This window comes from Pelmatolapia mariae, linkage group LG6, assembly GCF_036321145.2.
Source record: "Pelmatolapia mariae isolate MD_Pm_ZW linkage group LG6, Pm_UMD_F_2, whole genome shotgun sequence".
Classification (NCBI taxonomy): Eukaryota; Metazoa; Chordata; class Actinopteri; order Cichliformes; family Cichlidae; genus Pelmatolapia; species Pelmatolapia mariae.
In genome coordinates, this window is record NC_086232.1 from 40,003,085 (window position 1) to 40,020,647 (window position 17,563).

General features: G+C 41.1%; 1 protein-coding gene across 3 annotated transcripts; it reads left to right on the forward strand.

The window, feature by feature from the left end:
- The first annotated feature begins 1,214 nt into the window (after positions 1-1,214).
- On the forward strand, positions 1,215-16,946 carry LOC134629524 (fibrous sheath CABYR-binding protein-like). Of its 3 annotated transcripts, XM_063476913.1 has the most exons (8): positions 1,215-1,649; positions 4,644-4,741; positions 6,511-6,583; positions 9,346-9,684; positions 11,403-11,615; positions 11,721-12,227; positions 13,885-13,947; positions 14,238-16,946. In XM_063476913.1, exons 1-7 carry the CDS (start codon positions 1,577-1,579, stop codon positions 13,929-13,931), a joined length of 1,350 nt encoding a protein of 449 aa, XP_063332983.1. In that variant the 5' UTR covers positions 1,215-1,576; the 3' UTR covers positions 13,932-13,947; positions 14,238-16,946. The 3 variants fall into 3 exon arrangements, with proteins under 3 accessions (XP_063332983.1, XP_063332981.1, XP_063332982.1); XM_063476911.1 differs by having other exon boundaries at positions 1,216-1,649; positions 11,403-12,227; XM_063476912.1 differs by lacking the exon at positions 13,885-13,947 and having other exon boundaries at positions 1,216-1,649; positions 11,403-12,227.
- Positions 16,947-17,563: the final 617 nt, after the last annotated feature.

The following is a 17,563-nucleotide window of genomic DNA, read 5'->3' on the forward strand; positions in this document are numbered from 1 at the left end:
AAAACATTCCCATCAGGTGGGATATCCAGTCTTTAAGTGATGATGTATGAATCCTGCTTCCGGGTCAAAACTGCTCTGCGTTTCTCAGGGCTGTCTTGTTTTTAACATGCTTTGTATCTTGTTCTATTTAATCTGAACAAACCCCTAAAAAGCCAGTGATCACTGTCAGCCTCTCTCGGTTTTTTATTACCACTGTTTATTTTAAAGCTCAGTTTTTAAAACCTTAAGATGTAACTACAGCCCAGCCCATGCAACAGTATATTAATGACTAACCTCGTATTGTGGATGGATTATCTCAGTTGTTCTCCTGACTGAAGTTTTGTCCGTTTACATCATCCCGACATGCGATTGCATTTGTCAAGCGTTCATCCTCCAACTTCACTGTGCTAATGTGTTTGTATTATGCTAACCATAGCTGTGTAGCTAGCCACCATTTAGCACATCATTATATACCAGCTAGTCCAACTTCAGTAACCCTACAAACGTCACTGCTGTTTAGTTTAATGTCTTCATTTATGTCGTTTTAATTTTTCAGAAATCCCTCAGTCAGAATATGGTGTATTATCTAATCTTAACATTTTTTCGGAGACTTCCCGCACCACTAGAGGGAGCCCACGTACCACCAGTGGTACACGTACCACAGTTTGAGAACCACTGTATTAGTCCATGTCATTAACTTTTGTCTTCTCTCTTCTGTGCTTGTGTTTTGTATTTATGTGATATCTTTTTTTTTCTCCTCCCGTTTCCTTCACGTCCTAACTGCTCACAGCAGATGGCCTTGCTATATCTGCCTCTGCTGGAGGTCGCTTCCTACTAAAAGGGACTTCTTCCTCCCCGCCATCGCCAAGTGCTCATGGAGGATCAACTGGACACTGATAAGGTTTTCGTATTAATATTGTGGTTTTTGTGATTTACACCTTTGAATATAAAGCACCTGTTGTTTTTGTGAGGTGGTACTAAATGAATAAAACCGAACATATTATGGGATGTTACACAAACCTTGCATATAAGTGATTACTGTCAGTAGATTTAGGAGAAGTCAAACTTTGATAAACTCTCACGTTTGCGTTGTGTTTTTATGGATGTCCAGATCTGAGCTACAGGCCAGTCTTTTGTCCTTGGCTCTGTCACTCCGTGCACACTCTGACAGAGATCGCATTATGCAACCAGAGCTGACGTTGTCATGCAACTGAACTAGAATGTGATGCGCTTAAAACCAGCCTGCGGGATCTCTCCTTCTCACAGTCACAGCTGAGAGAGAGGGCAGAATGATTTAATGAAGGAAGAGGGGGATTATATGATATATGCAGGTCAACATCTGCCTCAGAAGGATCCAAACACGAGGAGAAAATACAAATCACAGCTCTGCTCATTCTTTGGTGCTTCAGTTCCTGCTATTTGTGTTCTGTTAGATTCTCGTCTGCAGGGGGCGTGCTGGTGGAGCTGTCTGCTTTTGAATGGGGGTGTGCTCTGTTCCCATCAGCACTGGTGAGCAGCAGCTGAGCGCTTCCCATCATTTCTCTGTAAAACCTGCCGGAGAAAAACTCGCTTAGCTGCAGCTGATACCCGAGCAATCATGTTCTGCAGACGGGCATGGCAGAGAGTCGGGCCGCTAGCACGGAGGTCTTTCAAGCCGACACCCAGATACGGTGAGTCAGGACATTTAATGGGACTTTCCAGGAATTATTACTGTGGCGTTAATTAGAGTAATTAAGTAGAGTTTATAGAATAGTTGTGCTCGTTTATTTTCTGTTGCTGCCAGTTCAGTTTATTATTTTTTTTAATGATTTTGTGGGTTGAGAAAGGGAAAAGTAAAAGTCCCATAAAGAGACGCACTTGCGGGCTTTCCAGTCGAACTGCAGGAGTCTGATAAAGAAGGTGTGTGCTCTGGGAACACACAGAAGTGTACCACTTAAAATATTACATATTTCAACTTTGTTACAAAAAAATAATAAATAATAACTAATCCAATATTTGAACAGAAATAACAATTAAGGGTAAATCTTTATGATGCATCTAAGGAGTGTAGACGATAAAATCACGTCCTAAATCCAGTTTATCTGGATAACAACGTTTATAACCTATTAGTGAACAAAGCATCTGTTTTTCAGAATAATTATTTTTAAAATCTGAATCTGGAGAGCGTGCAATGACGGAGATTTCAGACTGGCTCTGTTTTCACGCATGCCTGCCTGTCTGGCCCGGATCATCCTTTAGTTTGGGATCAGAGCTTTGTGGAATTCAGCCCGAGGCAAAGCTGCTGCTTCTGCTGCTGCTGCTTTAATTTCCTGCTGAGAAATCTGTGGCAAAATGCTGCAAACCGGGCTACATCTGGCCACGATAGAAGGTTTTTGTGTTTTTGAACTTACAAGCAGGCAAAAAAACCAAAACAAAACCAGAAGATGTGACGTGAAAGAAAGGAGGTGAATACTGCTACTGCTTTCTAACTACACACCAGCTCGTCACACTGCATCCTAAGTATGCAGCAGGTCCCTTCCTGTTTGACCATCATGTCCTCAGACATGTCTATCTTGTCTGCTGTTCCCTGACATGCGTGTCTATGTTTACAGGCTTGAACCCAGCAGCCAGGATTAAGTGATTACCTGTATAAATAACCTGTATAAGTAACCTGTCCCTGCACTGTGCTGCTGTGTCATTGGTATTAGAGCAGGAGGGAGGACAAACCTCAGCTCTGTTTTGGGTTTGTAATTCAGCGGAGCTGCAGTAAAACTTTGCACAGTGCTCTTAAATATAAAGTCAAAAACAGAGACAGCGAGTCAGCTTCGATAAAAGATGATGATGATGGGACGGTAAAAGCTGCAGTTTAGCACAAAGAGCGGGAAGAGGAGGGAAATGGTTCTGTCCAAAGATAAAAATAATCTAAAAGCACCTCTAAAGCTCACTGAAGCCATTTTTACAACTCACGCATGAACTCCAGACGATGCTGAAGAGTCACTTTAGGAAACAGATTTCACACATGTAGCATATAAATGGAAAAGGTCTGTATGATGGCCAGACATACTATCAATGCAAGAAAAACCCTGGTTTAGTCAGGCAGTTGCCTGCAGTCACGCAGGTTTAACAGGACATGACACAGACTTTGTGTTATATGCATATATCCTGTTGGGACTTTTATGTGTTTTCTCACTGTTTACTTTCACTCAAAACTACCATCATAGGTTTAAGCTCTGAAAGCTCATTGGTTAAGTTTAGGCACTGAAGGAAAAGCATGTTTGGTTAGGTTCCGGCAGAACAGCTAAACAATTACATAAATTCAGTTTAAAGCTTTTTGAAGCCAATGAATGAGGCTGTAGATAGATTTAAGCCTTAGTGCTTTCTGGGTTCATGGTGTCATTTCAGCTACTTTAAAGGGAACACATTATGCTTTTATTTTTTATCTCTAGTGCTCTATGAGAGTAGCTTTGCTTGATCCACAGTTCAGAACAATCCTTCCTTCCAGAGCTGTGTGCCTGATGTAAGGGATGTCCGCTTTCACTGACATCATTCAGAGCCAACAGTAGAAAATAGTTTGAAGCAGGCTGAAGCTTGAACTTTTGGTTCACAGGGATTGTTTTCACCTCATAATTTTAAACTTTTGTAAATAGTAATATGCACATCCACCGTTCTAACAGTTAATATATGACAGAAAATGTGCAAAAGCATAATGGATCTCATTTAAGATTTCAAAATGTGCCTAGGCCATTTGGCGCAGTTCTTCTGAACCTGTGAGAACAAAGTGACGTTTATAAGAGAAGCCTTTTTCTTGTATTATTGAGCTGAGGTTGAATCTTGCAGGCTCTGTTTTCAGTCTTTCTGATTAAACCAGTTTCAACCTTGTGAAAAGCAGTGGCTGGTGAGGTATGTGCTGGATGACAAAGAACAATCGATAAAGTTTAAATGTCAGTCAGTGGAAAAGTCAAAAGTGACAGGTCGGGTTAGGATTTGCATGAACACACACAAACAAAGAGGGGCGAGATGTGCTGCACCCTGTGCTCTGTGACTGCACACTCTCACAGAGTGTGTGAGAGTGAGAGGTCCAGATAGGAAGAGATTAGATTGAGGCAGTGTGATTTTATTTATACCAACCTGCTTGCACCACCGGCACCACCTTTAAACACCAGCTGATCTTTTTGCAGCTGCACTCGTCACCAACACCACAGCGGCAGTCCTGATATGTGCTAAATGACTATTCCATATGAATTTGAACCCATTGCTTTATGTTGTTTGTTTTGATGCAAATCTGAGATCATCATTCAGGAAGTCTTAGTGTTTGTGTAGTGTGTGTGCGTGTGTGCCGGAGGTTTAATTTAAGCAAAGATTCAGTGTTTGGCTTGGCTGCTGCTAAATCTTTCCATCTCCTCTGCTACAAATGACCGGGCTGTATTGTGTAACTGGATTAAGGGATGGAGACATGTTGACGCTGTTAGAATGCACTGTTCTTCGTGCCCGTCGTGCTTCTGATGGAGCGACAGTTTTCTGAACAAAATAAACTCACAAAGTATCAGAGCTGTAGTGGTTTCTATCCATGACTCTCCAGTATTAGTACTGATTCTCATTTTAAATTCACTTACATGTGTTTATATAAATAAATGTCTTTATTACAAGCTCGCCGGATAACTGTACCGGTGTGTGTCTCTCCACAGCTCCGGTGCGACACATGGCCTTCGGAGTTCCTGGAGGCTCCACCAACATGACGTACTTTGTTTTATGTGGCGGCGGCCTCACTGCTGCAGTCGTTTATGTGAGTATCAGATCAGGTTATAGGCGATGGTTTGTAAGTCCACATTTTCACCATGTGTGTACTGTTTTGACTGCTGTAAGCAGGTGTTACACATGGATTTTTCAGGTGAGGAACCTGAACTTGTGCTACAGCATGGGGAAAAGAAAATCTTTGCGATCATTTGTATTAATATTTGTTATTTGTGTTGTTTTCCTTTATACGAGCCGTGATCAGCTGCCCTGTGGTGCTGCTGCTCTGAGATTTACTTCTCTTTCTTGATTTAGACGACGTAATTCAGTTATAAGCAGGTGTTATACACTGATTTGGCACTTTTTACTCCAGATGCCCACCCTGGTGCCACCACAAAGGGATCCATGTCTAAATTGAACACTGATGACTGCTAACATCAATCTAACCCAGGTTTTTTTTCTAACTTTTTCTCACGTTTTATTTCAAAAGCTGAAAAAGTTCATGCCTCACAGCCTGTATTTTTTTTTTCAAATCGGTAGTTAAACATAAACAAATCCATGTTAAATTTCACATAAATAGAGGTGCATGTCATCAGTGTAGTAGCATCATTAAATTAATTTATTTCCCCTTCAAAGAAAATCATTTTCACCTGGTTGTTCATGTCCGATCAGAGGTGCCCGTCCCAGAGTATGAGAACCTATAAGAACCACTGCCTGCTCTCCACCAGGCCTACCTTATCACTGCAAAATGAGGTTAACCTGCACAAGACCACCTAGTACTACAGATCCACTGTAGTTAACATGAATTACAACATTACAAGTAACCTTTAAATTTAAGATGATCAAATAACACTTGCTGACCAATCCTCACCTTTGTCTGTTTCACACAGTTTTTTTCTATTCTTGGCTCTGTGTGATGTCACTGGGAGAGAGTATCCCTAATATGGTCATCTCTGGCACACAAGTCACCTGCTGCTTAAACACATGGTTTACAGGAGACAGAATAATTAAATATTACTGCTGCACACATTCTCAATGAGAATAAATGTATTAAGTCACAAAGTTTAGCTAAACGTGCAGCAGTTATATTCAGTTATTTCGTTAAAGACTTGTCATGTGTTCAGGTGTGCAGAGATTTTGAACTAGTTGTTTACGTGAAGAAAGTTTTCCAAAAGGGAGGGGGTGGTGGGGTTAAGATAGAGGATGAACGGAAAGGTTCAAGGTCCAATACAAGATGACTGAGGATTATTTTGAAGTGTTAGTCATGCAAAGCTACTGCAAGAATAGAAACACAGAGCTGGAAATGAAAGTAACTCATCCCCCTTTTTCTACTTTTCAATAAATCTGTGTTTTTCAGTGTTATACAGGAGGGTAAAAAAGGTCTGCTCTTTTTACATCTTCATACAACCAATATCTTCTGGTGTGTTTTTTTAATACTCATTCAAAACCAGGATGATAAGCTGCTGCACTGGATATATGCAGTTACCTGGTAGTTTTACAGGCTTCTGTCCTTGCTGGTGCAAACTGGGAGCAATGCAGTCTGAAGCCAGCCTGGTCTGCAGACGTTACCACAGCTCAGACTCTGGATGGGACAAAAGAGGCTCTTTGTGCCTTTTGACAATCTCTCCCTTTTTGCTGCCATTGTTCGGTCAAATTTGTCCCCCATTCACCGCCAGGCTCTTGGCAAAGCAAACAAGTGTGTCTGGCTGTGTTGGTCCATGTTGGACAAAATGTCAGCTTGAGGTTGGATTTTGTTTCGTGCCGTTATCATTAGCTGTGTGCTGGAATGTAATGAGTACATGTCTGCTGTGTTTCTCTCAGGCATACAAGACGGTCAACGATGATACCGAGCGTTACGAGGAAAGACTCGCCAACATGGGCTCCATGGCGAAGGGTTAGCTACTTTTTCACACACACACACACTCAAAAACAAACACTGTCACCCACAACTCAGCTTTGTGAACATGACATTGTGCAAGCCGTACACGCTGCACAGACCAGACACGCAGATTTCAACTTATGTGATCACAGCTAAAGCAAGAGAAGGTCTGATATGCAACTTAAAACACTAATTTCTTGTAAATTAAATGATTTTCAAACCTTCTATTTAACCAGTATGTGAAACTCAAGGATAGGCAGCACCAACCTAGCTTGTTTTTGATAGTAGAAAAACTGGAGATCCTACAGGAAGCTCACACAGTCACAGTGAGAGAGTGCAAACTCCCCACAGTGGTCCCGTGTGTGGGTTCAAACACAGCAATGAATGAAGAGCCCCAAAACACCATCCATGACTGTAAAAGGACCGGTTTTATCAAAGAAATCCCTCACCGTGAGCCTCCTCTCTACAACAGGTTAAAATGGTGCTACTTCAGCTTGTGCCATTAAGATTAAAATTCCCCAAGGTGTGATAGCCGTAGCAGTAATTCGTACTGTTTGACCACAAAAGTCTGATGTCGGAGTCTGTAACTGTTTAATTGAAGACAGAGAAGGCAGAAAAGAAGAAGCGAATGTATTTCAGGGCTGATTCCAGCTTCACCAGCTGCACGGTAGACTGATCACTCTGAATGGCTTCATCGTGCCTGTCTGTTTTGATTTCTGTCTGCGCAATTTTTGTCTACTCAGCCCGGAGAGGCCATGGCGCTGTGCCCAGAGCCGTTAACTGAGCTGTAATGGTGATAAGCAGCATCTGTCAGTGGGTTAGTTGTGATCATGCAGCATTGAAGCGCTGTTTTCACTCCAAAATAAGAAGTCAAAGTGCTGCTGCTTACAGCGATGGAGAGGAAACCACCTCTGGTCTTTAAGGAGCTGAATGCACACATTAACCTGACGTGCTTTGCATCTATAACACCTTCAGCTGTTCTGGGAAAGCTTTCCATAACATTTAGTGTGTTTAAGGGAGTTTTGACCATTCTTCCAGAAGTGCATTTGTGAGGTCAGACACCAATGATGGATGAGAAGGCCGACATCGCTGTGTTCGTCCCAAAGGTGTTCTATCGGGTTGAGGTCAGGACTCTGTGAATGCCAGTCAAGTTCTTCCACACCAAACTCATCCATGTCTTTATGGACCTTGCCTCGTGCTGAAGCATTAAGTTCCTTTCACTGGAGCTAAGGGGCTGAGCCCAGTTCCTGAAAACGAGCCGTGCACCATAAACCCCCCTACACCAAACCTTACACTTGGCACAATGCAGTCAGACGAGTCAGACAGTTGGCAACCCGCTCTGTGATTTTTCTTGGCCTACCACTTCATGGCTGAGTTTGTCATTCCCAATCACTTCCACTTTGTTATAATGTCCCCAACAGCTGACTGTGAAATGTCACGACTGGACTATCACGGTACCACAGTGAAACTCACTGAGCTCCTGAGAGTTTCACAAATGTTTGCAGAAGCAGTCTGCATGCCTAGGTGCTTGATTTTATACACCTGTGGCCATGGAAGTGAGTGTAACACCTGAGCTCAGTGAGTAAATACGCTTGGCAAAATAGTACAAGTTCCTTAAAAGGAACAGTATAGACTGGAAGATTGACGTACTTTACAGAAAGGTGGAAGTTAAACCTGCATTCTTTCTAATGGCCAGTAGGGGGTGAATTGTGTCGCTGTAAAAACCAGTACAGTAAACAAAAATGTGAGAAAAACAAACCTACCACTCAGGTGATGTAAAACCTCAGAAAAAGCTTTCCTGCTGGGTTTATGCTCTCAATCACTAGTTTAAACTAGTATTTAACCACATTGTGTTTAAACTAGTATTTAACCACATTGTGTTTAAACTAGTTAAAAATCCCATGGTGCTCTTTTAAGTTCTTCATCACGTATTTAGTGGTGATTCAAGCAAAATTCCATCTTGGATACAAATTTTGGTGACTGTTAAGCTATGTATGGGTGACACATGAATGAGACACAAACGGAGACTGTAACATCACACGCACGTCAGGATGAAGGCTACAAAAACAAAATAACTGTGATTTCCAAAATATTACACACACATACATACGTGGTAAAATCATTATAGTACGATTGGTCACTGTTAGAGGAAACTAGGAAAATAAATCAGTGTATGACGTAAGGCCAGTCTACCTTATGAGTGACAACTCAGTACTCTACGCATGTGCTCTGTTTCCCAGTTAAAGATACTGGTTTCAGAGATCTAATATGGCAACAGCCAAAAATGTCCATAATATTAGCTCAGATTTGGAGCCTGAGGCATTAAACTTTATCTCTAAAGTGCTGACTGAAGTTGTACTGAGCTTTGATTCTGACTTTTTCACTCCACAATCTTCAATAAGCAGTTATAGGAGTGTTAATGATATATTTCTGTCTTTCACTGACGTGCTAGGATTAAGGATTATCCTTCACTTTGCTCATGTTTACAGTTTTAACAGCAGCTATGTCACCTTTTAGTCCTCAAAGACCTAAAGTCTTGACCTTTAAGCCTTCTTTATCTGCTGCTGGAAGTCTCATATCAAATAGCTTTTAATGCACAGATGAGCAACCCACTGGAAAAATGAAACCTACATTAATAAAAGTGCACAGTTGCTTTCATCTTTAATCTCCAGAGGTTAACACTTTATTCAGGCACAGATAAAACAAGCATCACATAGCTAACATGTACTAGAGAGAAATCTTTCACGTGTTTCTCTTTCTGGCCTCTTACACTGCAGCTTCTTCAGCAAAGGCAGCACCAGAGGCAGCTCCACCTGCAGTTGAGCCTGCACCGGTGGAGGAGGAAGCCCCTGCTGCTGAGGTCATCGCTGAGTCGGCCCCTGCTACTGCTGCTGCAGAACCTGTAGGAGAGACAGCTGCTGAACCTGTTGTGGAAGCTTCGTCTGAAGAAGCAGAAGCCGCCGCCGCCGTCTCTGAGGCGGTCGTTCCAGAGGCAGCAGCTGAGACGGCAGCTGGGCCAGCAGAGACAGAGGACGCCGCTCCACCTGTGGAGGCAGAGGTGGTTGCTGAAGCGGCTGTGGAAGCCCCAGCAGAGGAACCAGTGGCAGAAAACACTGGTACGGCAGCAGTAGATCCCACTCCACCTGCTGAAGCCGAGGTCGCCCCTGCTGCAGAGGTGGCTGCTTAAACCTGTGATGGCTCGATAGTTCACCCAGTTGGATGTGCTCTGTCCCTCCTCCCTGCCCCAGAAAAACGGACTCATTAACCCCATTTTTTTGATAACGAGGGGGGGAAAAGTAGTTTCAGTCGTTTTAAAAGAATCTGTTGGGGGTTCATCAGTCCAGTTTTCAGCTCCCCTCCTTCCCTTAGCTCTCCTAATGCTTCACATCCAAAAACATCTGGAATTAGTCTGTGTGATTAGAGCCACTGTGGAAAATTATGTCTGTATAGAAAATCTATCACAAAAAGGAAGAAATCCAAATTATCATTTGGATACTGTACAGTACATGGGGTAAATATAATGGACAGAACTGAGTTGGTAATTAATGCTTTCGAAAAATCTGATTTTTAAGTGCTCTTAAAACAGGACAGCCCTGTTTCTTGTTCCTTTCCAGCAGGTTTAGATGGTATTTTATGTGTTCAGCCATGTTTTCTTTCAACCTCTAAACTCACCATGAAGAGTTACCTGAACCAGTTAGCTCTTTGTTAGCAGACTGCAGTGCTGGTCTTGTGTTCTCAAACTATAAAACTGTTTTTGCACAGAGTGAGACGTGGTTAAAACTTCATTTCCTACTTTGTCTTCTTTTTTTGAAATCTCGTGCAGTAAGATGCTTTCTCATATTCATTATTACCACATATCCATCTTATTCTTCTACAGCTACACCGGCCTGCACTCACTTTATTTGCCTGGCACACATTTCTATTTCATTGCCAATTCGTTCCCTAAAAAATTCAAAGTTCTCTTTTTGTTGCTGCTGTCTCTTTCCTCTTTTACAGAAAATGCATTCACCCTTATGTCCGTGCATTGAAAACGGTCTTTGGTACAGCTGTAATAAAGATTTTCTTTAGTCTCTCAGATGTTTTTGCTTGTTGCTCCACACCATTAATATTGTATTTGGAGTAGAAACACCTACTTCCTGTAGAAAAGCTCCTTATCCTGAAGAATCCCTGTGCTGTGTTCATGTTCCTGTCTGGCTTCAGCTCGACTGCCATCAAACGAATAAGTTTTTCCAGCCTTCATAATTGATTTCACAGTGTTTCCCACTCACAGAATAATGAGCAGAAAGAAACATCTGTTAAAAAAATGCTGAAAAATAAACATAAATGCAAAAATAACCACATGGTTACAAGTGCACAGAGGGGATATGTCTAATAGTTTTTTAAATGCTTGATTGTTTGAAAAAGAAATTCATCTGGAGAACAATATAAGAATGTGAATAAGGAATTAGTCAGTGTCTACAATACCAGAAAATAGTATATTGCATTAAACCTGGGATTTGTAGTCTTCTGTAGAGTGCCTGAACCTGTGGTGACTGTAAAATATCCAGTAATAGATTCCTGGTCAAGGTAAGTGGAATTAATAGAAGATGTAAGAAATTATGTTTTATATTCATAAAAATTAGTGAAAATGGTTTAAATTCCATTTAAATGTCTTAAATAATCACAACACGAGTTTAGAACACACTCTAGTCACACTTGTGATGTAGTGCAAAACTAAAGTAGATTTTAAAATGTTGGCATTGAAGTAAATCTGATGATTTTTAACAGCTAGAAGGTTTTTCATCAAAACCTGTTTCTCAGCCATTACCTCCATCTGTCTTTTTCCCTCCATCAGAGTCCGCACCAGAGCTGCTCACAGATGTTAAGCTCTTGACCACCTCAACAGCTGAAATTGCCGCAGCTTCTGTTGGTGAGAAGGATCCGATGGAGACTGTCAAACAAACTGAAGGTGAAGGAAAGGGACACGAGGTGCTTGAAACGGAAGCTTTGGAAGAAGCCTCAGAGGCAGTGGCCAAGGAAGCATCTGAAGAGGGAGCAGTTGTAGAAGGTGAGGAGGAGGTGAATTCTGGAGAGGGTGAGAAAAGTGCAGAAGATGCTCAGACTCCAGCTGCTGAAGAAGTGATAACGGAGGTTACATCTGCTCTGGCTGCAGCTGTGGACGAGGAGGCAGCGGCTGGATCTTATTCTGAGGAAACAACATCTTCAATGCCCACTGGGCACGAGGCAGAGGCTGAAGTTCAACCTGCTCCTGAGGAGGCCATCGCTGCTGAAGATGCTGCTTCTGATGAGGCTGTCTCCTCTGAAGATGCTGCTCCTGCTGAGGAGGCCACAGTCACCAGTGAAGCTGCCCCACTGGATGAGATTTCACCAGCTGACCAGGCAGCAGCTGAAACATCTGCAGAGGAGACAGCTGAAGCTGCTGTCAGCACGACTCAGCTGGCAGCAGCCTCCGCTGGAGCGGACCTAAAGGTTCTTTCAGTTGCAGAAGCAGAGCCTACATCAGGAGCTCCTGTGCATGAGGAGAAACCCTGCCACTCCTGCCATTCTGCTCCCTCAGCAGGAGAGGAGGTGGCGCCACCTGCTGCTGTAGGAGAGGAGCTGATCACTGATGGTGCTGTGGATACTTCACAAGAAGCCAAGGATGCAGCCTCAGCACAAAGTAAGAATAAAACCTCCTCCACTTAAACACTGTCTCAGCTGAAATTCTGCATCATCTGCAGTATGTTCCAACCCGGTCTGAGAAGCAAGGGATCAACAGTGTAGTGAAACTGTGAAGTGAGAATTATTTACCACTTCACATAAAGTTAAAACAGTATTGAAAGTATTAATATCAAATTGTAGTTTTGAAACAAATAGATTTTAGTTTAAACTCAAAATGCAAAAATCCGGAAAAAAAACTAAAATCCTAGGTTTTAGTTTAGTTCTGCTCAAACAAAACTGAACAAACAAAAGACAAAGAGGAACCTGGAGTGCAGGATCTGTTGCTTTTAGCCTACTTTATCTTGTCAGGCAGCTTCAATTTTCGTGATTTCTCGGTTAAGCAGGTCTGCCAGCAGTCAGTCAGGTTGGTTTGGATACCATTTTTCCTTAATAAATGTAAAAATATAAAATCTGTATTTCATTGGGTTATCCTTGTCTGATGATCTGAAACAAAAAAATCAAACAAAAACAAACAAAAACAAACTAAGAAATCAAAAAGAGGACAAATACTTTTTCACAGCGCTGTAAATATTGGCTGATCACGCGGCACAATAATAATAATTGCAAAGACACAAAAACAGCAGTGATGATATATGAAATCAATGGTGATGTAATCATTTATATTTGTATGTTTATGTAATATGTACATAAAAATAAGGATAAGTTGGTATGTTGCAAATGTTGGTGCACGGCATGACTTCATAGTTGCGTGACTTGAAGTGCAGCCACAGTGACACGGGGAGGAATTCAGTAGACTTACAGCTCTGTCTGGTGATATTTCTGTAGCACTTCCCTATCAAGTTGAACAAACAAGTTTTATCTTTTAGTATAAAAAGGTCTTGAAATTAATTTGTAGTGTGTATTAATATATTTGCACTTTACTGCTGTTTAAGGATCGGGGAAGAACAGGAATTGTGACTATATATATGAAGAATAAAATATTGGGAAGTGAAACCCAAAACATCACACAAAAGAAAACAATTATCAAATTGTTAAAGTAAAACAGGAAACGGCCAAAAGGAAAGAACACTGAGAATAACACCAAACAAGATGGCATAAAAAAGGAAACACAAGAGATCAGAGGAGCTCATGCAGAAACAAAGAGAGAGGGAAACAATGAGGGTGCTAGAAACACAAGAACCAAAGCAGAGCTACAAGGAATGAAGATCAAAAAATCAAAACAGGAATCTAAAAATTCAACAAACACAAAAATCAAATCTCAAAGAAAAAAAGAAACTAACAACACAATCATTGGACAAATACAGGGAGTTATACTACGTTTAGATAAAGCTAAGATAAAAATAAAAAGAATCACCACAGGAAGGCAAAACCTTGGGTTCTCAGAGGTGAACTAGACCAAAGTTATGGCCATCAAAGCTGATGAACCTTCCCAGATTACCAAATACAACACGTTATCAGTAAATAAATAAAGTAGTAGGTCACTCACTGGCTCCCTAACGGCCTCCTTGCCACTCATTCATGAAAACTTTGTGAACTCCCCCAACACTAAATTTATCCCTGTTCGAGTTTGCCCTGGAAAACAAGCAAGCGAAGACAGCAGTAAAGCCTTTCCTGTATTTGGCACTGACCAGATGTATTTCTGCCTGTATCCACAGAGACAAAGGAGTCTAACTGGACTGTAAAACGCTGCTCAGTCATGTAATTTTACAGTTAAGAAGGTAAAGCAGCACAGCTGTACACAGACCTAAAGAGAGTTAAATGGACAAATATGCACACATTTTAGCAGCTCACACTGTAACAGCTCCAGTGAGTCTCATAAACATTCACAGACACTTTTCTCTGCTTCAAATGTTAGAAGATAGTTCAAGCTGCACAGCTGTGAATTCAATATTTAAAATCCTACTTTTTAAACTCTAGAAAATGTGCACTGCAAAATCCTACAGTCATGTACACCGAGTGAATGCGTTTCCGTCTCCTTTAAATTGAAGTTGTCCTTGTTTTCTTGCAGCCATGGAGGCGACGGTGGTGGTGATAGCCCAGTCGTGACGGGACAGACAGTGTGCCTTCCACAACACTCGCCTATCTGTCAACCAAGCCAGAGCGACCGGCAGAAAACAAAAAACATGAATAGAGGTAGTCGCAGGTGTAACCGACTCATACGTCCTTTCTGAAATGTTATCAGAGTTGTCTTCTGTATTAGTGCTTGTGAGGTGATTCCTATCATGTCCTCTAGGTGCCACTGTTGCAAAACCTTTCATGATCAGCTGAGGCTTCTTTAAATCTTTCAGTAGGCAGTGGAAGTGGGTTACTGTAATACTGTGGTGTATTTTAGCACTGTGATAGACCACTTTTATAGATAATAAGGATGTGGACAAGAATTTTCAATGGGAGTGTCACCTCAGTGTGATTTACCTGCTCATATCAGCTCACATACATATAATAACTTTATTTCAGAACCAGAGTTACAAAGTTCTTCAAAATATTTACAAAAAACAATCTTAAAACAGTAGAAAGTTTATAAAATGAGAACTGCACAAATAGATTTATAAAGGTGAGGAAAAGCATCAGGTTCAATAACAGATAACAAAATCCAAAAGAGCAAATACACAGAGAACTAAAGAGGGAAATCACAGACAATGAAGTGAAGAGTAGGGGCACCTTCAGAATTTTTTTTCATAGGGGTGGCCATATGGGGGCCACTAAAATTATTGGGAATTTCCAGTTTTATTATGCTGTTGTCAAATATTGGTTACTTAAAAAAATGGGAAGAGAAGAGAAGAGAAGGGCAGGACTATTTATACACCTGGGGCTAACCGGTTTTGTGTTACTCTAACGAAATGGTACTAAAACAGGAGAATGAGACACAGGTGAAAGTAATCAGGATATTCAGACAGATGAGTAAAACCCAAAACAAACTATCAAAATAAAATAAAAAACAATCCACAAGACAGGAAGAAACACTGAGGGAAGTAAGCATGTGGGAAATCCATCTATCGATCCATTTGAGTGTGAGTTATCGTGCTTGTTGTTACAGGCTGGTTAGTTCTTTTGCAACACAGTGAGAGCTTGGTCCGTATTGCCAATAATACGGTAGGTTGGATTTAGTCCTGATCACAGTTTGACAGCCAGTGCTGTCCTCTGTCTGGGATTCCTAATTTTTATGGACAGGATTTCTGTGTGTAGGCAAGCACTGGGAAGTCTCCAGTTTTGTGGCCGCTCGATCTTAAGTGCTTTGAGTGCTCAAGCAGAGTAGAAAAGTGCTATATAAGAATCAGTCTATTTACCATCTCATATCTGTTTTTTATGGATGCTGTGGTTCTGTTGGCTTCATCAGGTGACGACCTCCAGCTCGCACTGGGGTGGTTCGCAGCTGAGTTTGAAGCAATGAGAATGAAAATGATCTCCTCTGAGCCTGGGTGGAGTGCTCACTCTGGGTGAGAGATGAGTTGTTGTGCCAAGTGAAAGAGTTTAAGTATCTCGGGGTCTTGTTCACAAGTGAAACGAACAGGAGACTGACAAACAGATCAGTGTTGCATCTGCAGTGCGGACACTGTACCGGTCTGTTGTGGTGAAGAAAGAGCTGAGCATGAAAATAAAGCTGTCCATTTACTAGTTACCAACCTTACCTATGGTCACAAGCTCAAGGTAGTGAATACAATGATGTAATCTCAAATACAAGTAATGGAAATTCCTTTAACTTAGAAATAGGGTGAGGAGCTCAGTTATTTATGAGTGTCTTACATTGGAGCCGCTACCCCTCAGCATTGAAAGGAGCCAGCTGAAGTGATTCAAGCGTCTGACTACGATACTTCCTGGGTGCCCTCTGGGGGAGGGCAGACCCAGCACACGCTGGAGAGATTATATCGCTCAGCTGGCTTGGACACATCTTGCTGTCGCCATAAATAAGGCGGAGGAGGTGCCTGGGTAGAGGGAGGTCTGGGCTTCTCTGCGTAAGCTGCTCCCCCATGATCCAAACCCAGATAAGTGGCAGAAGATGGATGGATGGATGGATGGATGACAATCTTTTTCTCATAATACAAAGGCAGGTACTTACACGACTGTCTTATTATCCATACATATTAGAATTTTCTAGGTTTTAGTCTCCCTCTACAACTGCAATAAATAAAAAATAAGTGGGGTTTAATTTACTCAAAGGAAAAAAGAATTTTGTTTGTCAAATGGCAGAAAAATATTGTTGTTGTTTATATTTTAGCTTCTGCAACAAAAGTTTGCTTTAAGTGGTTTAAATATTAAGTATGTGAACATCAGCGCTTCCAGTTATGTAAGAGTGACACAAAAGCTTTATTTTACATACAGAAATAAACATCTTATTGATGCACTTTTCCTTCTTTTCTGATACCACTAGCACCTAAAATAGTTTAGAAAAAAGTGTTGAAAGGTTAAACACACAAACACAGACACATATACACACATACCGAGGTGAAAAATACCTGAAGCAAGAAAATATCCGGTAAACACACTTCCACATCCATACCAACACCTGTCTATACTTACACAAATCTCCATTTATGTGCAGACTGGGTAAGAGAATAAGAGAAAATGATTGTAGACATATAGATTGAAACTTTGTTTAATATATCTGCATATTAAACAGTAACTTTAATTAGCTTGTAATTAGCAAATTGCTCTGCAAATGACTTCTCTGTTGTCTGATAATGTGCTCAAATTTTAAATAAAGTGATGTAATAACTCATGAGATTATATGTTTTTGAGCATTTGTCTGTTCTTTTTGATCTTTTTGGAATAACTTGGTCAAAAGCAAACAGAAGAAGGATAAATATGTGTCCCCTTTGCTCAAGTTTGTGGTGCAGAACACGTCGATCTGTTGTCAGATAATTGCATTTCTCTAATAAAAACACTTAAAAGAATAATTTAGAGATTAGACAATTTACTGACAAGCAGTTTCATGCATGGCCAGGTGAGACCTGTTACCTCATTATTTCATGAAAAATAAGCAGATACAAGATCTGGAGTTGATTCCATGTTGTGTTGTTGAACTTAGTAGCTGTTCACTGGAACTCTCATCAGCCACCATTAAGTTGAATATCAAAAAAAACTAAAAACTTTAGAAGTGCCTAAATCTACAGTCCACTATATTCTTAAAAAAGGAGGATTATTGTTATTGCTGAGCACTGGCCAGTTCAACAAAAACAAAAGGCCATGAAGACCACAGAAGACATCTAAGGTGGGTGATTGCTGAATTCTTTACTTGGTTACGAAAAACATATCGCGTCAAAGTTTACAATCAAGAGATACATTAATGTACCTGAGACAAAATTAGACTTTACAAGAAAACGCCTAAAAGAGCCTGCT